Raw genomic sequence first — 22,986 nt, 5'->3', positions numbered from 1 at the left:
AGTGTAAACAAACACGGAGGAATTGCCAGACTCACCACTGGATGTGCAGCATTGTGGCGTAGCTGTCGGTTACTGAGCATCTCACTACAATCTACTAGAGCAGCATTACCCCTCCTCCTCCTCCTCATCCTCCTCCTCATCCTCCTCTCCACCGTAACGTCACAGAGCAGCAGGATTACGGGGCCTTAATCGCTCAGAGAGCTGCAGGAAAAATGGAAAAAATGACAGGAGGCGATGAAGAGGAGCAGAGAGAGGAGGATGATGCTGCTCCAGTCGGTTGGAGTTCAGACTGGAAGTATTCTGAGAGCTTCAGATGTTTGGCTAATTGGATTGACGGGAATGTCACAAAAACTACAACTCTGGATAATATTAATGAATTTAATGTTAAAAATGTGATTGAAAAAAAAACAAAAAACAGAGCCAAAGTAAAATGGCTACAAAAGTTTTTCCTCCATCATCTTTTAGAGATTTTAAATGACATAAATAAACTACTGGAGAATATATATATATATATATATATATATATATATATATATATATATATATATATATATATATAAAGTTAAAGTTATGTGGTGTCACAGCATCCATTTCCATCCAAAGATGCAATATTTTCTACCCCTTAACACCCAAATTTGTTTACAGTTATATAAGAACAAAATACAGAAAAAACCAAAAAGTAAAATGAAAGATAAAATTAAATAAACCACAAATAAATATAAAATAAATTCATAACAATTAATAAATACAATTAAATAATTTAAAAATAAATATATAAATATTAGTAAATAAACAGAAACAAATATCAATTAAAGTAATAAAATAAAAAATAAATGAAAAAAACAAGAAGAGTACAAATTTAAAAGTAATAAAATAATGTTAAAAAAATGTTAAATTAAGAAAATAATGACGAATAAATTAAAATAAATAATGGATTAATTATAAAAACAAATTAATAAATACTAATAAATAAATAGACAAGTACAAATAAATAAATTATCTAAACCAAGCATGTTTTAAAATAAAAAAAAAAACAATCAAATTAAATAAATAAAATTAAAAAGTCCAGAAGACGATGCCATATTAGGCGCTATTAGGGGAGATCTCAGAGGAGAGACGGGACGAAGACGATACTAGATTAGCCGCTGTTAGGGGGAGATCTCGTAAAAGAGATGGGACGAAGATGATACCAGATTAGCCGCTGTTAGGGGGAGATCTCGTAAAAGAGACGGGACGAAGACGATACTAGATTAGCCGCTGTTAGGGGGAGATCTCGTAAAAGAGATGGGACGAAGATGATACCAGATTAGCCGCTGTTAGGGGGAGATCTCGTAAAAGAGACGGGAAGAAGATGATACCAGATTAGCCTTTGTTAGGGGAAGATCTCAGAGAAGAGACGGGACGAAAACAATGCTGGATTAGCCGCTGTTAGGGGGAGATCTCGTAAAAGAGACGGGACGAAGACGATACCAGATTAGCCTTTGTTAGGGGAAGATCTCAGAGAAGAGACGGGACGAAAACGATGCCGGATTAGCCGCTGTTAGGGGGAGATCTCGTAGAAGAGACGGGACGAAGATGATGCCGGATCAGCCTTTGTTAGGGGAGATCTTGGAGAAGAGACGGAACGAAGACGATGCCGGATCAGCCTTTGTTAGGGGAGATCTCGGAGAAGAGACGGAACGAAGACGATGCCGGATCAGCCTTTGTTAGGGGAGATCTCGGAGAAGAGACGGGACGAAGACGATGCCGGATTAGGCGCCGTTAGTGGGAGATCTCGTAGAAGAGACAGGACGAAGACAATGCCATATTAGGTGCTGTTAGGGTAGATCTCAGAGAACAGACGGGACGAAGACAATGTCCTGTGACATCAGACAAGAGAGACCAAAACAATGTGATAAGACAGAGCCTAGAGGAAACCTTAATAAAAAAACCACCTCAGCCCCATCCCAAAGAAAGCCCCGAAGTTCTTAGCGAGGACCCACCCCCTTCATCTCATCATACTCCATGCCCCAGTATGTTTTTGTCCCCCATAAACCCCCCACCAGAGTGGCTAAAGGGAGGGCACCCAGCCCCTCCTGTACATCCATGTAGCTTCATGTTTTGGATGTTTGATGTGTGGAGGGTCCAGGCTGCGTAGATAACGGCAGTCATGATTTTTCCTAGAACAAGCCGTTTAGGTTAAACAATATCTGTACTGTTTGGTAACAGAAGCAGAAATGCAGCATGGTCAGAACACAGAGAGCTGCTTTCTAAAAGGTTTCCAAGTAGAGTTAACATACCCTGTGAGCTTTATCGTCCCCCAAACATAGGATAAACAGTTCTAAACCCATCAAGTTAGCTTTATTAAATGTTAGGTCATAAGTAGGGAAGACATTTTATCTTATCGAATCAACCCCTCCCAACTTTAGTTTTATCAGTGAGGGCAGACTGAACAGGAGAGGAGGGGGTTGCAGTTTTATTTAATGAATCATTTCAGTGTATCTCTTGGAAGTTTTCCTTTTCCTTTGAATATGTGTCTTTTCAGTTTATTATAAAATAGTATATCTAAGTTTCTATAGACCACCAGGGCACTGCGCAGCGTTTCACGATGAGTTTAGTGAACTGCTGCTATAATCATTGTACATTTTTACTGTATAATTATTGTTGGCGAGTTAAATGTCCATGTAGACAACCCTCAGGACAAAGGCAGTGAAGACCTCAGTAACAGTCTGGAGAACTTTGGGCTGACTCAGCATATAATAGAGCCCACAGACATTAAAGGACACACTCTAGACTTAGTGATTTCTAAAGGTTTGGATGTCTCCAAAGTTACTGTATGCGATGTGGGCCTGTCTGATCATTACTGTGTTTTCTTTGAGAGTATGATTCCTGTTCACACAAATGTCTCAGTAGAGGTGATCACAAAGCGGTGTATAGCTGAAAACATGAGTGGGATGTTTAACCAGGTCATCTCTTTAACACCTGCCCTATCAGGGGGTTCAGCCAATGACCTTGTCACTAATTTTAATACTAAAATGTTAAATATTACGGATGCTATTGCTCCTATTAAGGTGAAGGTTGTCTCTGGAAAGAAAAAGTCTCCATGGAGAAATTCCACACTTGTAAAGCATGGAAAAAAAGAGCGTCAGAAATCCGAGCGCATATGAAGAAAAACAAATCTACAGGTTCATTATGACATGTATAAAGAGAAACTCCACTCACAATTTACAACTGAGGAATGCAATGAAGTCCCATTTCTGTGACATTATAATGTTCTGGCCTTATTTGCTAATGTCAACAGGTTAACAAACCCTCCTGTGTCAGTAACACCTGAACTTTATTCAACCAAAACCTGCAATGACCTTGCTAAATTCTTCACAGACAAAATCCAGAATATCAGAAAAGCAATTAATCAGCAGCAGTTTCTAGAGACATACCGTGTCCATGAAAACCAGTTTAAACACCATGACGCAGTTTAATCCCATTAACAGCAAAGATCTGGGTGACATCTTATGTCAGCCGAACTATTTTGATCATCCTGCCCAAAGGTTTTTTCAGAAAGGTCTCAAAGACTCTGGAACCAGATCTGTTGCAGATTGTGAACTTGTCTTTAATTTCAGGCATCTTCCCAGAACTTCTAAAAACAGCTGTAATCAAGCCCCTGCTAAAAAGGGACAATCTAGCCAAAACACGAATGAACAACTACGGGGCGATCTCAAATTTTCAGTTTCCAAGTAAGATCATCAAAAAAGCTGTTTTTCATCAACTAAATGACTTTTTAACACAAACAACTGCTACGATGTCTTCCAGTCAGGTTTTAGACAGCACCACAACACTGAGATGCTCTGACCAAAGTCATTAATAACATATGTTTGAATACAGACGATGGAAAAATGTCTTAGTCTTACTGGACCTCAGTACTGCATTTGATACAGTTGACCACAATATATTACTTAAACGACTGGAGAACTGGGTGGGCCTCTCTGGCACAGCGCTACACTGCTTTAAATCTTATTTAGAGAACAGAAAGTACTTTGTGTCAATAGGTAACTTTACATCTGAGCAGACAAGAATTACATGTGGAGTTCCCCAAGGTTCCGTCCTGGGGCCTCTTCTGTTTAACATCTACATGCTCCCACTGGCACAGGTCATGAGGAAAAACAAAATTAGTTACCATAGCTATGCAGATGACACACTGATATATATTACAATGTCACCAGGAGATCAAGGGCCAATAAAGGCTCTTGGTAAATGCATTGAGGAGATTAATGACTGGATGTGTCTGAACTTTCTTCAGTTAAACAAAAACAAAACTGAGGTGATGGTTTTTGGAGCCAAAGAAAAATGATTAAAGGTCACCACAGAGCTTCAGTCTATACACCTAAAAACCATCAACCAGGCCAGAAATCTGGGAGTTTTGATGGACTCGGACCTTAGCTTCGAAAAACACATGAAGGGAACCACAAAGTCAGCCTACTGTCAGCTTAAGAACATCAAGGGTAAAAGATGTGGTGTCTCAGCAGGACCTAGAAAAACTAGTCCAGCTTCCATCTTTAGTCGGCTTGATTATTGTAACAGAGTTTTTACAGGTTCTACCTAAAACATCAGTCAGACACCTGCAGCTGATCCAGAACTCTGCTGCTCCAGTCCTCACTAAGACCAAGAAAGTGGACCACATCAGTCCAGCTCTGAGGTCTTTACACTGGCTGCCGGTCTGTCAGAGGATAGACTTTAAAGTTCTGCTGCTGGTCTAGAAAGCTCTGAATGGTTTAGGACCAACATACATCAGATACCTCTTGACCCAGTATGAACCTACCAGAACCCTCAGGTCATCTGGATCCAGTTTCTTATCAGTTCCAGAGTCAGAACCAGACATGGAGAAGCTGCATTCAGCTTCTGTGCTCCGCATGTCTGGAACAAACTCCCAGAAAGCCTCAGATCAGCTGAAACACTCAGTTTATTTAGATCCAGGTTAAAGACCCACCTGTTCTCTGCTGCATGGAACTAGTTTATATTTAGAGTCCAGATCTGGATCTGGTTCTGTTAAGCTGGAATCTTTAAACTGGATCGTGTTTTAATATTGTCTTTCCCCACACTGGAACTTTATTTCTTGCATTTTATCTATTTTATTTTAGCATCTTCTTTCTGTTTTTATAGCATTTCTTTTAATCTTTGTTTTTTAATGCGCTTGTTTTGCTTTCTGCAGCCTGCTGAAATGTTTTATGTAAAGCACTTTGAATTGTCTTGTATATGAACTCTGATGTACAAATAAATTTGCCTTCTTTAGACCATTCTCTGGAAACCCTGGAGGTGGTTGTGGGTGAAAATCCCAGTAAATACTCAGACCAACAACCATGCCCCATTCAAGGCCAATTAAATCCTCTTTCTTCCTCAATCTGATGCTCATTTTGAACTTCACCAGGTCGTCTTCACCCCGTCTACATGACTACATGCTGCCGTGTGATTGGCTGGTTAGATATTAGTGTAAAAATTAAGGTGAACAGGTGGAGCTGATGCATTTCTGTCACAGTTTGAGTCTGATGAACCCAGACAGTGTTATCAGGAAGAAATACATGATCGATGGAAACATTTGCTCAGTCAGTATTCAAAAGATGAGCTAATTTAACGTTGGTAAACCTGGACCAGACTGAAGCAACAGGTCACTACACTGTAGAAACAAGGCATGATGGGAGCAGCTCCTCTTATCCTACGCCAAGCCAGACTCAGAACATACAGTTTTTCCAGACTGAATCTTTTTCCTGGATAATTCTAAATGATAACTGTTTGTCTTCAGCCGCCACAGCTCGGACATGGCCGACGCCCTGTGAGACACAACATGGCCGACGCCCTGTGAGACACAACGGATGTATGAACCTGTCTGATGGACAGATGATGAAGTGTGAATCAGAGGAAGAACAGCTGGAGGGACACATTGTGTCATCTGACGGTCACCTTCCCTACAGACACATGTGTCACGTTAACTCCACACAAATCAGACGTCAGTGTGTTCATGTGTCTGACAGCCTTTTATAGCATTGATCTGACCAGTTATCATTATTTCTGCTCATATATAAAACACATCCAAACTTACAACTGATAAACAATGAAGCTTTAAAGTCTGGTGTAATCATAAAATATCTGATCTATTTCATGATGGCACTTCAGCCACCTAAAACCGTTTCATCCTCCAGTTTAAGTTTGTTTGGCTTCTTAAAGCAGACCTGCTTGTTAATGCAGAGACTACATGCACTACATACATGGAAATGTGGCTTAAACAGGACCTGATTCTGCTGCTGACTCTCGTTTGGGGTCATTTTTTGGAGTGGATGATTGAAGTCTGAAGAAACAAAACAACGTCACACTGTTTTCATTTCACAAACAGCCTCAGCAGCATGTGGAGGAACCAGACACAGAGGTTACTGGTGGTGGTCTCTGATAAACCTCGCTGTGAGGGCCCAGCGGTGTCATCCTAAAGGACAGACTTTGGTACACGACTGTGGAGATATGGGATCAATACTGGTTGTTGAACCTCATCTCCACATTTCTCTACATTCACATTTTCTCCAGAGATGACAAGCCTTGTTTTTCCACGCCACGCTATCATGCTGCCTCCACCAGAAGATGTTATTCTGTCAGCTCAGCAGTGATGTGGAAGTTCATGCATCTCATGCTTGAACAACTTAGGTTGAGTTTTGTTCTAGTTTAAGTGTTCTGACTTGTTTTCTAAGCGCAGGTGGGCATAATTTACATGGAAATGGATTCCAAGCTGCGTTTGACGTGCATGCCGAGTCCGATGTAGGGATATTCCGATGCCATTTTTTTCTGTCTGATACTGATTCTGATAACTGGAGTTTAGGTATCTGCCGATACCGAGTACCCGATACCAGTGTTATTTTATTAGGTCTATAAATTCTATTTCATTCTTCAGCTTCATGTGACAGTGGCATGGATCTGATCGACATGAGACTGATCAATTTTTATTATTACTACTGCGTCCAATAACAATACTTTAGGTTAAATATAAGACGAACCAGGAACCTCTAGTTTCCTCCTTCTCACATGAATAATAGCAACAAGAAAGACGGTGCTAGCAGTTGAGAAGCCGATCAGCTGATCACCGACAGCCGGTCACAGAACACCAGGAGAGAGAGGAGGAGGAGGAGGAGGAGGAGAAGCATATTAGTACAGAACTGTTTTAATTATTGAGTAAATAAACTCGGATTAAAGAATTTCTATTAAAAACTAGAAACTGGACGTACGGGAACATTTTCCACAAAGAACAGGCTGTTAATCCAGGACAGTAAATTCTAAGACGTTGTCTGTTGGTGCTGTAGTTTTTTTTCTACAAATTCCTTATGTTTTTTTAAAAGCATTTGCCAACGTTTGTTATTGCTGTGGTTTGTTGTGCATTTCCTTTAAGGCAATAAACTCGTGCTCTTTCACGTGATTTCAACCTGAAATCTCTAAACTCTCTGGTGTGATGTGGCAGCATTCCTGTCGCCTCTGGAACCTTCAGCCCTGCATATGAGGCATGTCGCTGTTTTTCTGGCGGGATTTTCTAACGAGTAAAGACGCCAAATTACTAACATACCGCTAATGCTAAATGTTAGCTTAACAAAGACTCACATGCAGCTGCTTCTCCACCTACCAACTCAAAACAACGGTGGCGCAAGACTGTGTAACTTCCTGTGTGTGTGTGTGTGTGTGTGGTTGTGTTGGGGAGGAAACAAAGAACTGTAATTCCGTTTCCATGGTAACGGAGGGTGTTTAGACATAATCCGTATTTCTGATGCTAGTATCATATTGGCCCATCCCTAATCTGCTGTGCACGCTGCGTCTGCAGCTTAGGGTTGGGGGGCAGTGGTGAGAACCGATCTTCGAGGAACCCCAAATATACGAAATATGAAAACTTCTTTATCCTAAATAAGATTAAGAATCCGAGTTAAACCAACTGAATGATGAAGCAGTGCTGAGATAAAACCAAACTAAAACTAAAGATCTGTAAGTGATCCGTGGATCCTGATGGGTAAATATGATGGGAGTGATCTGTGAAGAGCTTTTTATTCCACCTGATCATTGCTGTGAATAAGATGAGCTGGTGTTTGTATTCCTATGTTCTGGTTCTGGTTATTTTACATGTTGCTGCAGGGTTGCAGGTGTTACTCACCGAGATCTCAGAGCGCTGACCGTAGACTTATCAATCCTGCAGAGACACAGAGGGAGGACAAGCTGTTAATACATGCTGCTCTCCACACTCTGATAACAGGAAGAACATCACAACACCGAAGCATTCTGATGGATTTATAACCTCATTCTCTATTAACCTTAGTAACCTGAGTCAGTGCGTTGGGGGGAGGTGTGATCTCCCTGCAATAAAACAGCCATTTATTAAAGAGCTGCAGCTCCATCAAAGCACACGTGAGCTCTGAAAGTCATAAAAGAGGAGACGGTCGGTTGGGACGCAACCACCTCAGGAAGATGCTGCTGAATCATCTCTTTCAGACGATTTTCTTCTCATCAGATTGTGTCTCATAGAGGGGATGGCAGCTATTGTCCAGCAGTTTCACCAGCTGTACCCAGCCATCCCCACCAGAGTGGAGAGCTCTACTTCGACGACACTCGACCTTTAGATGAGCTTTTTCTGTTGCCGTCTTTTGCTTTAATGCTTCATCACACCACAGTAAACAGACATGAAACATGCAAAGCATCCTGCTACAGACATTGAAGGACCTGAGTCTCCACAGGATGTAAACCTGGCTCAGACCTGTTTTTCTACAGTCACCTCCCCAGTCTGTGGTCCAGTTTAACACCCAGATACCTGAATGCTGTGGGACGGCCCAGGCCTCTTTGGGCTCCAGTGGGTTTTGTTTTTGTTTATTTTGTGTTGCCAGCATTGGTGCTGGACATCCGCTCTAAAAGGTTTCCTGGGTGGATCTGCCTGCTCCTGCTAACCCTGAGAGTCTGGTGTGTGGTTTAAGTTGTTTCATTTGATTTGGTTCAGCATTACATTGTTTTAGTTGGTTAATAAAGTATGTTTTTTATGCTAATTCCCTTGTGTCTTCCCTTATTTAACAGCTGAGATGATATTGCTCTTCAGACACTCTGAAGGCCCATTTATGTTCTACGCTAAAGACAGAATTGAAGCCTTTCGTCCGGCATATGCCGTCTTTATGCGTGTAAGTTATTTATTTATTTTTTTGTTTGGAGCCTATTGATGCTTAGCCTAACATAGCAAATGGAGTAGTACCACGGAAACCGCTGGGACAGTGTCGAGCAGAATAGAGTAGAAAAGACTGAATAGAATAAATGTTTCTTGTCCACCATAGGAGAAAGTTGTCCTGGCTCACCAACATAGAAGAATCAGACACAATACAGTCATTCATATGTGCAATAAAAAATACAAATGAGATGAAATTACATTTAAAACCCATTAAACAGGTAAAAATTAAAGAGGTAAAAAACTACAAGTTTAATTTAGCGTCTGAGGATCTGTCACTTTAATGAGTGTGACCAGGTAAGGAACGAAGAAGCAGCAGAAGTGTGTTTAATGTCCTCACAGACCACCTCCACCTACAGCACCGCCTCTTTTTATGTCTCTTCCTGAGCAGGAAGATCATCATGACCTCCTCCTCAGAGGTGAAATCTGAACTCTACACTGCCCTCTGGTGGATGTGTTGGCTAACAATCATGCTAATATAAGGGACTTATGAGGGCAGGGATGTTTGAAATGGATGTTCCTTTTACATACGTAAAGAGAGCATTGAAAAAATGAGTCAGGACACGAAGCTCTGCAGTCTTTGTTCGTCAAATAGGTGCTGATCCATGTGACCAGGGGGCATCACATGCATGTTCTCTGACATCTCCATCAGCTGCATGGGTTGGATCGTGTGGAAGGTGCTGGAGAAGCCGAACAACATTATACATATTAAGATATGAGGTCTATCCAGGTGAGTGATTGTACACCTGCTGCGGTGGGGCTGATATGCAAACTGCAAAGTGTCTTGTGAAGCAGCAACCAGAAGCCTGAGGTGCCCCAGGATCAGTTTCTCCATGACCTTCATGGCACAAGACATCAGCGCTACAGGCCTGTAGTATAGCAATAGTAGCCTCTAGTAGCGTAGTTCCACTGGAAGGATTTTCCTGGGTTCTGGGACCGGGAATGATGTAGTTCATATGACTCTCTGAAGGTGTAGATTCAGGTTGTAGAGGTGCTGCTGTATGAGGGGACGAGTCTCAAATAATAGGAATGCTGGTTGAGGCGGCAGATTATGGACTATGATTCCGGTCAGAGAATCAAGGCACTTGGAGAGAGAGATCTGTTTTCTTCTTCTTTAATAGAACTTCCGAGGTTTAACATTGTTGTACAGGATACTGGTATACGTGTCTCTGTGTGGGTGTGTATTTGTGTGTGGTCTGAAAGGAAAACAATAGAATGTATCACAAAATGTTCAACATAATATTCAGCGGTTAAATCGATAAACATTACAAAGAAACTGCTTTATAGGTGTATGATAGGGTAGACACAGTATTAGGGGTTGAAACAGTGCAAATTCCATCATTAACCTTAGCAGGAGAAAGAAAAAAATGTTCTAACAGCATTACCAGCATCAAATGTAAACCACAGTAACATGAATTGGAATAATGAACAACTTATCCATAACTCAGAAGTGGAAAACACTTACATTTCCTCAAGAACGCACATATAACATGGAAAACACACAGAAAGTCCACGTAGCTTTGTACAGTCTACTGGCAACTAGTCTGCTGCTTGTCAGTGTGGCTGAACATGCCCCAACTTGTCCAGACAGCATTCTTCTTCTCGCCAGCAGAGGGTGCTGTTGAACCTTGACCTGTAGGGCTTTCTCACAGCTGCAGAACCCCACACACTGGGCTGGAGCAGATCACAGAAACATGGCGTCCATGTCTCTCTTCCCTGCTGCAGCGGTGCATCTGATGTAATCAGGAGAGAGCGGGTTTATTAAAATGAAGACACGTTTTCTGTCTGGAACTTAAGAAAGAAGAAGAAGAACCAACGTTTCTCTTAGTCTAAACCAGGGGTGTCAATCGGATGGCCCGCGGGCTGGATCAGGCACGCAAACGGGTTTAATCCGGCCCGCGAGATGATTTTGTAAAGAATAAAAATGAGCTGCAATTTTTCAATAACAGAAACTGCTGTTCCAATTGAGTCCACTGAATGGCGCAATAGCAATTGTTTTAAGCAAGCAAACTGTTTATACCGGGGCAGAGCAAGTAGGCCAAGCAAGTGCAGCCAGTCTGAATGAGCTACTTTGTTTTGCCTGCAATATTTATTACGGCTTCTACTTTTAACACTATGCGCTTTGGCACGCTCATTGCCCCAATATGTCCCTGTCAAAAAAAAGAAAAGTGGACGCAGAGTCAAGAGTGTTCCAAGAAAAATGGTCATCCTCCTATTTATTCACGGAATTGAATGGGAAAGCTGTATGCTTGGTGTGTTTACAGCATGTTGCAGTGCTGAAAGAATATAACCTTCATCGCCACAATGTTAGTCTTCATGCCGACAAATATGACAATTTTCAAGGGCAGCGGAGAAGAGAGAAGGTGAACGAACTGTTGGCGGGTCTGAAGAAACAGCAGTCTGTGTTTACTCACAGCCGAGACATCAGTGATGCTGCTGTGGAAGCTAGCTACCTCATTGCTAATGAAATTGCAGTGGCTTCAAAACCGTTTACTGAGGGTGAATTTGTAAAAACATGCATGATGAAGGCAGCGGAGATTGTGTGCCCTGAAAAGCGCCAGGCTTTTGCAAATATTAGCCTGACAAGAAACACAGTTGCAGACAGGATTTCCGATCTTTCAGTGGATTTGGACAGCCAGTTGACGCAAAAATTAAAGTCATTTATTGCGTTTTCAGTTGCAATTGATGAAAGCACAGACATTGCAGATGTTGCACATCTGGGCATTTTCATCCACGGAGTTGATGACACATTGACCGTCACCGAGGAGTTTGTGGAGTTGGTGCCGATGACAGGTACAACGACAGCAGCTGATATTTTCACAGCACTCATCGGCGCACTGGACAGGGTCGGAGTGGACTGGTCCCACGCTGTCAGCCTGGCTACAGATGGTGCGCCTTCAATGATCAGGAAAAAGGCAGGTGTTGTGACAAAGTTCAGAGAGAAAGGGCAATCTGCAAATGGAGGACGTGATTTTTGGACTTTTCATTGTATTTTGCGCCAGGAGGCTTTGTGTTGTAAGTCATTAAAGATGGATAACGTCATGAAGGTGGTCATCCAAACTGTTAATTTCATCCGATCCAGAAGCCTGAATCACCGTCAGTTTGACAGCCTTCTCAGAGAGCAAGACCACATCTACGGCCTGCCATACCACACTGAGGTAAGATGGTTAAGCCGAGGTTCTGTGTTGAGGCGTTTCTTTGATTTACAAGAAGAAATTGAACAGTTCATGGAAGAAAAGGGCAAACCAGTGTTAGAATTTCGTTCCGCAGAATGGATGCAGGACCTTGCATTTATGGTGGATATTACAGAGCACCTGAATAACTTGAACAAACAGCTGCAAGGGCGTAACAAAGTTGTCATGCAGTATTCTGACAGCATACGTTCTTTCAAGTTGAAGCTGTGGGAGACATAACTCACCGGTGGTGATGCAGCTCACTTCCCCTGTCTGAAAACCCAACATGTGGCAGACATGAAGCGGTTCAAAGATAAAATAACAGGACTGTTTCGGGAGTTTGAGCAACGCTTTCAGATTTTTGGTGAACTGGAGAAAGACTTCAAAGTTTTTTGCTCGCCATTCACTGTGAATCCCTCTGATCTGCCCGTCAGCATCCAACTAGAAATAATAGACTTGCAGTGCGACTCGGATTTGAGGGGCAAATTTCCCACAGCTGGCTTGGACACATTTTATCAGAATCTCTTGCCAGGTTACCCGAACTTGACAGCCCTCGCTGCAAAAATGTTCTGCATGTTTGGAACCACGTATCTTTGTGAGCAAGTTTTCTCTGTAATGAGCAGAAATAAAACAAAACTGCGCTCAAGGCTCACGCACAAGCACTTAAGTCACATCATGAAGTTGGCTGCCACTCAGAATGTGACGCCTGATATTGATGCGCTGGTGAAAGCTAAAAGATGCCAGGTATCAGGAGTCAAATAAACTATGCAACCCCACTTAAAGTGCTGCATGAGACACCCTGATAAAATTCTGTGATCTGTAATATACTTCTGTGAATCACTGAGGCATTGTGTGTTTGTGTGTTCTTTGTCCTCAGAATTTACAAATAACCTGAGGTGTTTTAAGATTAATAGTGATGTTGTGCTTGTATTATTTTGGACACACTGTCCCCAGGCTCCAGCTTTGTTTTATGTTGATGTATTAAAACAAAGAAAACAATCTGAAGTTGTTGTTTTTATGTTTATATATATATATATATATATATATATATATATATATAGACACCATGATTTTACTTGTCCGGCCCACTTAGGAATAGAATTTCTTCCATGTGGCCCCTGAGCTAAAATGAGTTTGACACCCCTGGTCTAAACCCACGTAGACAGCAGATCATTGTGATTTTTGGAGGGAAACTGCTCCCACAAGACGAGGTCCGTCGAGAGTTCCTTAAGGCTCCAGGATGATGTAGGGCTCTCTAGGCTGACATGGCTCTGCAGCATCGCATGGACATCGGGGACAGTTCCCCTGGACTGGCAGACTGGGGTGGTGGTCCCCCTCTTCAAAAAGGGGGACTGGAGGGTGTGCTCCAACTACAGCGGGATCACACTCCTCAGCCTCCCCGGTAAGGTCTATTTAGGGGTGCTGGACAGGAGGGTCCACCGAATAGTTGAACCTCAGACTGAGGAGGAGCAGTTCCTTAAGGCAAACTCCCATGCCCCCTCCAAGACCCTGAAGAGGGTATTGGAGGGGGCATGGGAGTTTGCTCAACCAGTCTACATGTGGTTTGTGGACTTGGAGAAGGCATTCCCAGGGGACTCCTGTGGGGGGTTCACCAGAAGTATGGAGTGCCGGACCCGCTTGTATGAGCTGTCCGGTCCCTGTACGACTGGTGCCAGAGCTTGGTCCACATTGCCGGCAGTAAATCAGAATCATTTCCAGTGCGGGTTGGACTCTGCCAAGGCTGCCCTTTGTCACCGATTCTGTTCATAACTTTTATGGACAGAATTTCTAGGCGCAGCCAAGGTGTTGAGGGGATCCGGTTCGGTGGCCTCAGGATTGGGTCTCTGCTCTTTGCGGATGATGTGGTTCTTTTGGCTTCATCAGGCCGTGATCTTCAGCTCTCACTGGAGCGATTCACAGCCGAGTGTGAAGTGGCTGGGATGAGAATAAGCACCTCCAAATCTGAGGCCATGGTCTTCAGGGTGGAGTGCCTTCTCCGGGTCTGCAATAGGGTCCTGCCCCAAGTGGACGAGTTCACGTATCTCGGGGTCCTGTTCACGAGTGAGGGAAGGATGGACCAGGAGATCGACAGGCGGATCGGTACGGCGTCTGCAGTGATGCGGACTCTGCATCGGTCTGTCGTGGTGAAGAAGGAGCTGAGCCAAAAGGCAAAGCTCTCGATTTACCGGTCGATCTACGTTCCTACCCTCACCTATGGCCACGAGCTGTGGGTAGTGACCGAAAAAACAAGATCACAAATACAAGCGGCCGAAATGAGTTTTCTCTGCAGGGTGGCCGGGCTCTCCCTTAGAGATAGGGTGAGAAGCTTGGCGTTCCGCGAGAGGCTCAGAGTAGTCACTGCTCCTCCACATCAAGAGGAGCCAGATGAGGTGGCTCGGGCATTTGGTCAGGATGCCTCCTGGACACCTCCCTGGCGAGGTGTTCCGGGCAAGTCCCGATGGAAAGGGGCCCCGGGGAAGACCCAGGACACGCTGGAGGGACTACATTTCTCGGCTGGCCTGGGAACGCCTCGGGATCCGTCCGGATGAGCTGGTGAATGTGGCCGGGGAGAGGGAAGTCTGGGTTTCCCTGCTTAGGCAGCTGCCCCCGCAACCCGACTCTGGATAAGCGGCAGAAGATGGATGGATGGATGGATGGATATATGGATACTGCAATACCCACATTGACATCGAAACAACTCGTAGCTCAGTGTTCCAACATCCACAAACAGCAGCTGCTACCACAGCTAGAGACTAAAGAGACAACACGCTAATGATACAGCACGGTGCAGTCAGGACGGTAGGTCAGAAGGGGAGTTAACATCAACTCCTCCCAGAGATTGGGTACCAAGCCCCAATGATGATGTATGAGATTAATGAAAAAGAAACGGTCCTGAGGAATGAGATTATGTTTAAGATGAGAGCCTGTCAACCCCGACACCGACTAGCAAAAATGAGTGAAGTAGCAACAGAAAGTGTTCTAGCTGATGTGAACACAGCACTAAGAACAATCTCTACTACGGCCACAACTGAAACCAATGAGCTGATATACACCCAGCAGCAGTGATCCTGGAGATGCTGGGCCAACATCAATATGATGGACAAGAAGGAGGCACCATGGAGGAGGAGCTTGGAAGCCACAATCAAGGCAACTCGGAGAGAACAGATGGATAAAATCCATAATAAACCTTAAATATACATTTGGAAACAGTGAAAAACTGGTGTTTTTTGGGGGGGGGGGCTAAAAGATAAAAAATACTTCAGTTTAATTTTAAATGTTATTTTTAATACAGTAAATATGACCTCAATTTAAATTATAAACAGAATAAAATAGATAAAAAGAAAAAATAATTACAGGAACATAAAGACAAATAACTGCATCAAATAAATAAATGTCATAAATAAAAAGAAAAATAACTGAAGACAAAAGGACAAAACCTATAAAAGACTAAATGTGAAACATTTTTTAAAAACTGACATTTTCAAATGGTTATTTTTTGTGTGGAGGTTAAATAAAAATAGTCTCTTTACTATGTTTGTTTTCTGTTTTCTCTGATGGAATTAGTCTTTTTCCTGGAAGCGTTCTCAGGTTGTGGTGATGAAGAGGAGGAGGCATCAACGTTAAAAGGCTGCATCTCAGGTCATAAATAAAACAGCAGCTCTGCTGAATCTGCTTTCACTCACAGACGGACGCATGATCACATGATCAAAGAAAGATGGCCGACAGCCTTGTTTCCAGCTCAGAGCATCATGTCTCAAACTGCAGGGGTGTTCACAGGTTCACAGCAAATCAGATTACTGAGTTCCTGACAGTCCAGTTAGAAAAAGTCTGAACCAGTAAGGCTTGCTGGGAAGGTTGCAGGAGAAAGAAAGAACATGGCAGCACGGCTTAGGCTGGAAAAGCTGCATCTGAACAAACCACCAGATTTATGGAACAAGGTTCTCTGGACAGAACATTTATCAAACTGTGCGTAGAAAAGCAAACTACAGGCGGCGTCTACTTTCAGATTTATCAAACGTGCGCACGCACATCAACATCTGTTTTCCTTCATAAATCAGAATAAACTCTAAACATTGAGGGAACGCCTTGCCACGCCCACATGGTGGCTATAAATGGTCAGGTGGACACCTGTAACACATTTTCATCACATCATTTCCACGGTGGCTCGGGTGGGAAAAGGAGGGAAGAATTGTTCGGGGTGACTCTCCCTCTCCACAGTTATGCTCTGCCAGTGAAAGTCGCCTAGTGCTCCCACCACAAGGTGGCGCCACATCAGTAGCTAGACTCTTCTCCTCTGTTGTTCCCCGGTGGTGGAACGATCTACCAAACTCCGTCCGATCCGCAGAATCCTTATCCACTTTTAGCTAAAGACTCAGTTGTTTAAGGAGCATTTCCACATTTAGCTTAACTAAATGAGTTAGAAAGATTTGTCCAGCTCTTTGGTTCAACCAAGTACTGAAGAAGCTGCTGCACTTATGCCCAAGATGATATTGTGTGATGAAATCGTGATCTTGTATTTAAATAAAATGACTTAAAAAAAAAAAAAAAATTATATGCACTGCCTCTAGCTCTACATGACAGCACCTGTGTCCAACTGGACTCAAAGCAGTCTGACTATCACTTAATTATGACGTCCCATCTTGTTTGAATTCATGCTTGTGTTGTTCTTCCTCTCAAATGTAAGTCGCTTTGGATAAAAGCGTCTGCTAAATGACTGTAGAATAGAATAGAATAGAATAGACTGAACAGGTACAGGAGACAGAGATCCTGATGGACTACATTGGAAAAAGAAGGAGCTGAGCCAAAAGGCAAAGCTCTCGATTTACCGGTCGATCTAAGTTCCTACCCTCACCTATGGCCACGAGCTGTGGGTAGTGACCAAAAAAACAAGATCACAAATACAAGCGGCCAAAATGAGTTTTCTGATGGACTACATTGGAAAAAGTAAAAATGTTTAATTAGTGGGCACGGCGTGGGCATTACTGGTGTCTGAAAGGCAGAATGATGGCAGCAGGTGGAGATGCTGTCAGCACAGTGTCAGAAGGGAAGACACACCAGAGATATCAGAACATATGGCTGGATATCTCAGTCGGTAGAGCATCCGTCTGCCGTGCAGGAGATCGATGTTTGAATCTTACATGGGTGATTAGCTTTGGAGAAAAGCGTCTGCTAAATGACAGTAATGATGCCGTAATTTGATGCTAGTTATTTGTTTTGTGGAAGCAAGAGGTCTCAGCACAGAGAAACATGCTGGTGTTATGCTGTGTGTTCCAGCCATAACAGACTTTTAATGAATTAAACTGCTTACTACACGTGCCATTTTTAGACCCTATGACACTAAACAACAACACGGTTTGGGCCAAATGACCAAACTTTTGTTTTACTAAACCTTATAGATGTCATTTTATCTCATACAGATAGTCATGTTATACTCACTAGAAATACACTATATTAATAGAAGCAAATTCTATGGTCTTTTTATTCAGACGTTACTAACACAAAGTACAGGATAGCACAGATCAAAGCTGCTTGTTGTATACACTTTGGCCAGCAGGGGGCTTCATGTGCACAAAAAGCCTCGAGAAATTAGTCATTTCAAAGCCAATTTCTGGGAAAGCTCCAGTGCTTCATGAGGCTGTATCAGGCCGGCACTAATACAGCCAGAAGCAGTGAAGGAGCGGGCAGATCCAGTTACTAAACTCACACAGCTCACACAACCAGCTGATGCTCAACAAACCGGCAGCAGAAATGCCGACGGACTCCCTCTTTGACGAGAAGCAGGGATTAACAACCAGAAAACAGGGAATAAAAACAAATGAATGCTCAGTGGGATCAACTATAAAACGGGAAACACAGAGGACTGAAAGACGACCAAGACCAGAAACTAGAAGACAACAGAAATCCACAAGAAAAGACATAGTGATTTTTCTGTAACACAGCTTGTTCTGTAAAGCCTTGTTTCCACCGATGGGTCTGATGGTCTGATCAGGTTTGCTTTGATAAATCCTAATCTCTGTTGTGTTTCCATAGCAACGTACCCTGACCTGATAGGTGGGGTATCAGCCAGACAGTGAAAGATATATCAGCTACGTAACAGCATGATGTCACAGCTGCGAGACGCCTTCCTTTCAGCAGGTTGTCTTCCTTCTTCTTTTCTTGTGGCTTTAAAGTACAATACATCCTCCATAAATATTAAAACATGGAGCTCTTCCTGCTTTGTTATTGCTGAGTCACACAGGATATGATGACTCTTTCCACCAATCAGAGGATGGCAGCGTGTCCCAAAAACATGGGATAAATGTGATGGATAGCTACCCTTTAGCTGATCTACGAACGTTTTCCAGACATTTCTATCCCATCCAGGAGGTTTCCAATGCAGCCACTAAATGTAGTTTTATTCAGAGACTCTATCTGGTAAATCCACAATGATCCATGATAACAGCATTATTTATCACATTCCATCATAAAAACATCACCATCACTACTATGTTGCTAAGAGACCTCTATTTAGACCTGGACATGATGATGAAGCCACTTCCCGGAAAAAGTGGAAACATGGAAATAGTTTCTGTTGTGTGTTTGTTTCAATAACAATATTTTTTCTCCTGAAAGCCAAGACTTGAGAGAACGATGAGATGAGAAAAGGTTTGGTCACTGTTGATCTGTGTGTTATTTCTACAAAGTTCTGTTAGTAATAAATTCTGTTTTCTTCTTCTGGTCGGCCTTTATGCTGTTATATCTATTCATACATTCATTTTACATCATTTTACCTCCCAGTCTGACAGCTGCTACACACTGGTTAATACTGGGATTAAAAGCTGCTACACACTGGTTTATACTGGGATTAAAAACTGCTACACACTGGTTTATAGTGGGATTAAAAGCTGCTACACACTGGTTTATAGTGGGATTAAAAGCTGCTACAGACTGGTTTATACTGGGATTAAAAGCTGCTACACACTGGTTTATACTGGGATTAAAAGCTGCTACACACTGGTTTATACTGGGATTAAAAGCTGTTACAGACTGGTTTATACTGGGATTAAAAGCTGCTACGGACTGGTTTAAACTGGGATTAAAAGCTGCTACGGACTGGTTTATACTGGGATTAAAAGCTGCTACGGACTGGTTTATACTGGGATTAAAAGCTTCTACAGACTGGTTTATACTGGGGTTAAAAGCTGCTACACACTGGTTTATACTGGGATTAAAAGCTGTTACGGACTGGTTTATACTGGGATTAAAAGCTGTTACGGACTGGTTTATCCTGGGATTAAAAACTGCTACACACTGGTTTATACTGGAATTTAAAGCTACTACACACTGGTTCATACTGGGATTAAAAGCTGCTAAAGACTGGTTTATACTGGGATTAAAAGCTGCTACAGACTGGTTTATCCTGGGATTAAAAACTGCTACACACTGGTTAATACTGGGATTAAAAGCTGCTACAGACTGGTACATACTGGGATTTAAAACTTGCTAAAGACTGGTTTATACTGGGATTAAAAGCTTCTACAGACTGGTTTATACTGGGATTAAAAGCTGCTACAGACTGGTTTACACTGGGATTAAAAGCTGTTACACACTGGTTTATACTGGGATTAAAAGCTGCTACAGACTGGTTTATACTGGGATTAAAAGCTGCTACAGACTGGTTTATACTGGGATTAAAAGCTGCTACACACTGGTTTAAACTGGGATTAAAAGCTGCTACAAACTGGTTTATATTAGGATTAAAAGCTGCTACAAACTGGTTAATACTGGGATTAAAAGCTGCTACAGACTGGTTCATACTGGGATTTAAAACTTGCTAAAGACTGGTTTATACTGGGATTAAAAGCTTCTACAGACTGGTTTATACTGGGATTAAAAGGTGCTACAGACTGGTTTACACTGGGATTAAAAGCTGTTACACACTGGTTTATACTGGAATTAAAAGCTGCTACACACTGGTTTATACTGGGATTAAAAGCTGCTACACACTGGTTTAAACTGGGATTAAAAGCTGCTACAAACTGGTTTATATTAGGATTAAAAGCTGCTACAAACTGGTTTATACTGGGATTAAAAGCTGCTACAGACTGGTTCATACTGGGATTTAAAACTTGCTAAAGACTGGTTTATACTGGGATTAAAAGCTTCTACAGACTGGTTTATACTGGGATTAAAAGCTGCTACACACTGGTTTATACTGGGATTAAAAGCTGTTACGGACTGGTTTATACTGGGATTAAAAGCTGTTACGGACTGGTTTATGCTGGGATTAAAAGCTGCTACAGACTGGTTTACACTGGGATTAAAAGCTGTTACACACTGGTTTATACTGGAATTAAAAGCTGCTACACACTGGTTTATACTGGGATTAAAAGCTGCTACACACTGGTTTATACTGGGATTAAAAGCTGTTACGGACTGGTTTATACTGGGATTAAAAGCTGTTACGGACTGGTTTATGCTGGGATTAAAAGCTGCTACGGACTGGTTTATGCTGGGATTAAAAGCTGCTACGGACTGGTTTACGCTGGGATTCAAAGCTGCTACGGACTGGTTTATGCTGGGATTAAAAGCTGCCACGGACTGGTTTACGCTGGGATTAAAAGCTGCTACGGACTGGTTTATGCTGGGATTAAAAGCTGCTACGGACTGGTTTATACTGGGATTAAAAGCTGCTACGGACTGGTTTATACTGGGATTAAAAGCTGCTAAGGACTGGTTTATACTGGGATTAAAAGCTGTTACGGACTGGTTTATACTGGGATTAAAAGCTGCTACGGACTGGTTCATACTGGGATTAAAAGCTGCTACGGACTGGTTTATACTGGGATTAAAAGCTGCTACGGACTGGTTTATACTGGGATTAAAAGCTGCTACAGACTAGTTTAGACTGGGATTAAAAGCTTCTACACACTAGTTTATACTGGGATTAAAAGCTTCTACAGACTGGTTTATACTGGGATTAAAAGCTTCTACAGACTAGTTTATACTGGGATTAAAAGCTGCTACAGACTGGTTTATACTGGGATTAAAAGCTTCTACAGACTGGTTTATACTGGGATTAAAAGCTGCTAAAGACTGGTTTATACTGGGATTAAAAGCTGCTACACACTGGTTTATACTGGGATTAAAAGCTGTTACAGACTGGTTTATACTGGGATTAAAAGCTTCTACAGACTGGTTTATACTGGGATTAAAAGCTTCTACAGACTAGTTTATACTGGGATTAAAAGCTGCTACGGACTGGTTTATACTGGGATTAAAAGCTGCTACAGACTGTTTTATACTGGGTTTAAAAGCTGCTACGGACTGGTTTATACTGGAATTAAAAGCTGCTACACACTGGTTTATACTGGGATTAAAAGCTGCTACACACTGGTTTATACTGGGATTAAAAGCTGTTACGGACTGGTTTATACTGGGATTAAAAGCTGCTACGGACTGGTTTATGCTGGGATTAAAAGCTGCTACGGACTGGTTTATGCTGGGATTAAAAGCTGCTACGGACTGGTTTATGCTGGGATTAAAAGCTGCTACGGACTGGTTTATGCTGGGATTAAAAGCTGCTACGGACTGGTTTATGCTGGGATTAAAAGCTGCTACGGACTGGTTTATGCTGGGATTAAAAGCTGCTACGGACTGGTTTATACTGGGATTAAAAGCTGTTACGGACTGGTTTATACTGGGATTAAAAGCTGCTACGGACTGGTTTATACTGGAATTTAAAGCTGCTACAGACTGGTTTACACTGGGATTAAAAACTGCTACCGACTGGTTTACACTGGGATTAAAAGCTGTTACAGACTGGTTTATACTGGAATTTAAAGCTGCTACAGACTGGTTTATACTGGGATTAAAAGCTGCTACAGACTGGTTTATACTGGGATTAAAAGCTGCTACAGACTGGTTTATACTGGGATTAAAAGCTGCTACAGACTGGTTCATACTGGGATTAAAAGCTGCTACAGACTGGTTTATACTGGGATTAAAAGCTGCTACATACTGGTTTAAACTGGGATTAAAAGCTGCTACAAACTGGTTTATACTAGGATTAAAAGCTGCTACAAACTGGTTAATACTGGGATTAAAAGCTGTTACAGACTGGTTCATACTGGGATTTAAAACTTGCTAAAGACTGGTTTATACTGGGATTAAAAGCTTCTACAGACTGGTTTATACCGGGATTAAAAGCTGCTACAGACTGGTTTATACTGGGATTAAAAGCTGCTACACACTGGTTTATACTGGGATTAAAAGCTGTTACAGACTGGTTTATACTGGGATTAAAAGCTTCTACAGACTGGTTTATACTGGGATTAAAAGCTTCTACAGACTAGTTTATACTGGGATTAAAAGCTGCTACACACTGGTTTATACTGGGATTAAAAGGTGCTACAGACTGGTTTATACTGGGATTAAAAGCTGTTACGGACTGGTTTATACTGGGATTAAAAGCTGTTACGGACTGGTTTATCCTGGGATTAAAAACTGCTACACACTGGTTTATACTAGAATTTAAAGCTACTACACACTGGTTCATACTGGGATTAAAAGCTGCTAAAGACTGGTTTATACTGGGATTAAGAGCTGCTACAGACTGGTTTATCCTGGGATTAAAAA

At 42.2% G+C, this 22,986-nt stretch overlaps 1 protein-coding gene across 6 annotated transcripts in view; it reads right to left on the bottom strand.

Moving 5' to 3' along the window:
• LOC121654458 (rap1 GTPase-activating protein 2-like) overlaps positions 1–22,986 on the bottom strand; it is a 61,475-nt gene that overhangs the window by 34,031 nt on the left and 4,458 nt on the right. For 4 of the 6 annotated variants that reach the window (XM_042008612.1, XM_042008614.1, XM_042008615.1 and 1 more), the window contains exon 2: positions 8,147–8,182. In XM_042008612.1, the coding sequence (XP_041864546.1) occupies positions 8,147–8,182 (36 nt within the window). Of the gene's footprint in view, positions 1–35; positions 202–8,146; positions 8,183–22,986 lie in introns of all 6 variants that reach the window. The other 2 variants (XM_042008616.1, XM_042008617.1) reach the window with 1 other exon arrangement.

Source organism: Melanotaenia boesemani, chromosome 15, assembly GCF_017639745.1.
Source record: "Melanotaenia boesemani isolate fMelBoe1 chromosome 15, fMelBoe1.pri, whole genome shotgun sequence".
Taxonomy (NCBI): Eukaryota; Metazoa; Chordata; class Actinopteri; order Atheriniformes; family Melanotaeniidae; genus Melanotaenia; species Melanotaenia boesemani.
Note: the sequence above shows the minus strand (reverse complement) of the source record. Positions and strands in the feature narration are given on the sequence as shown.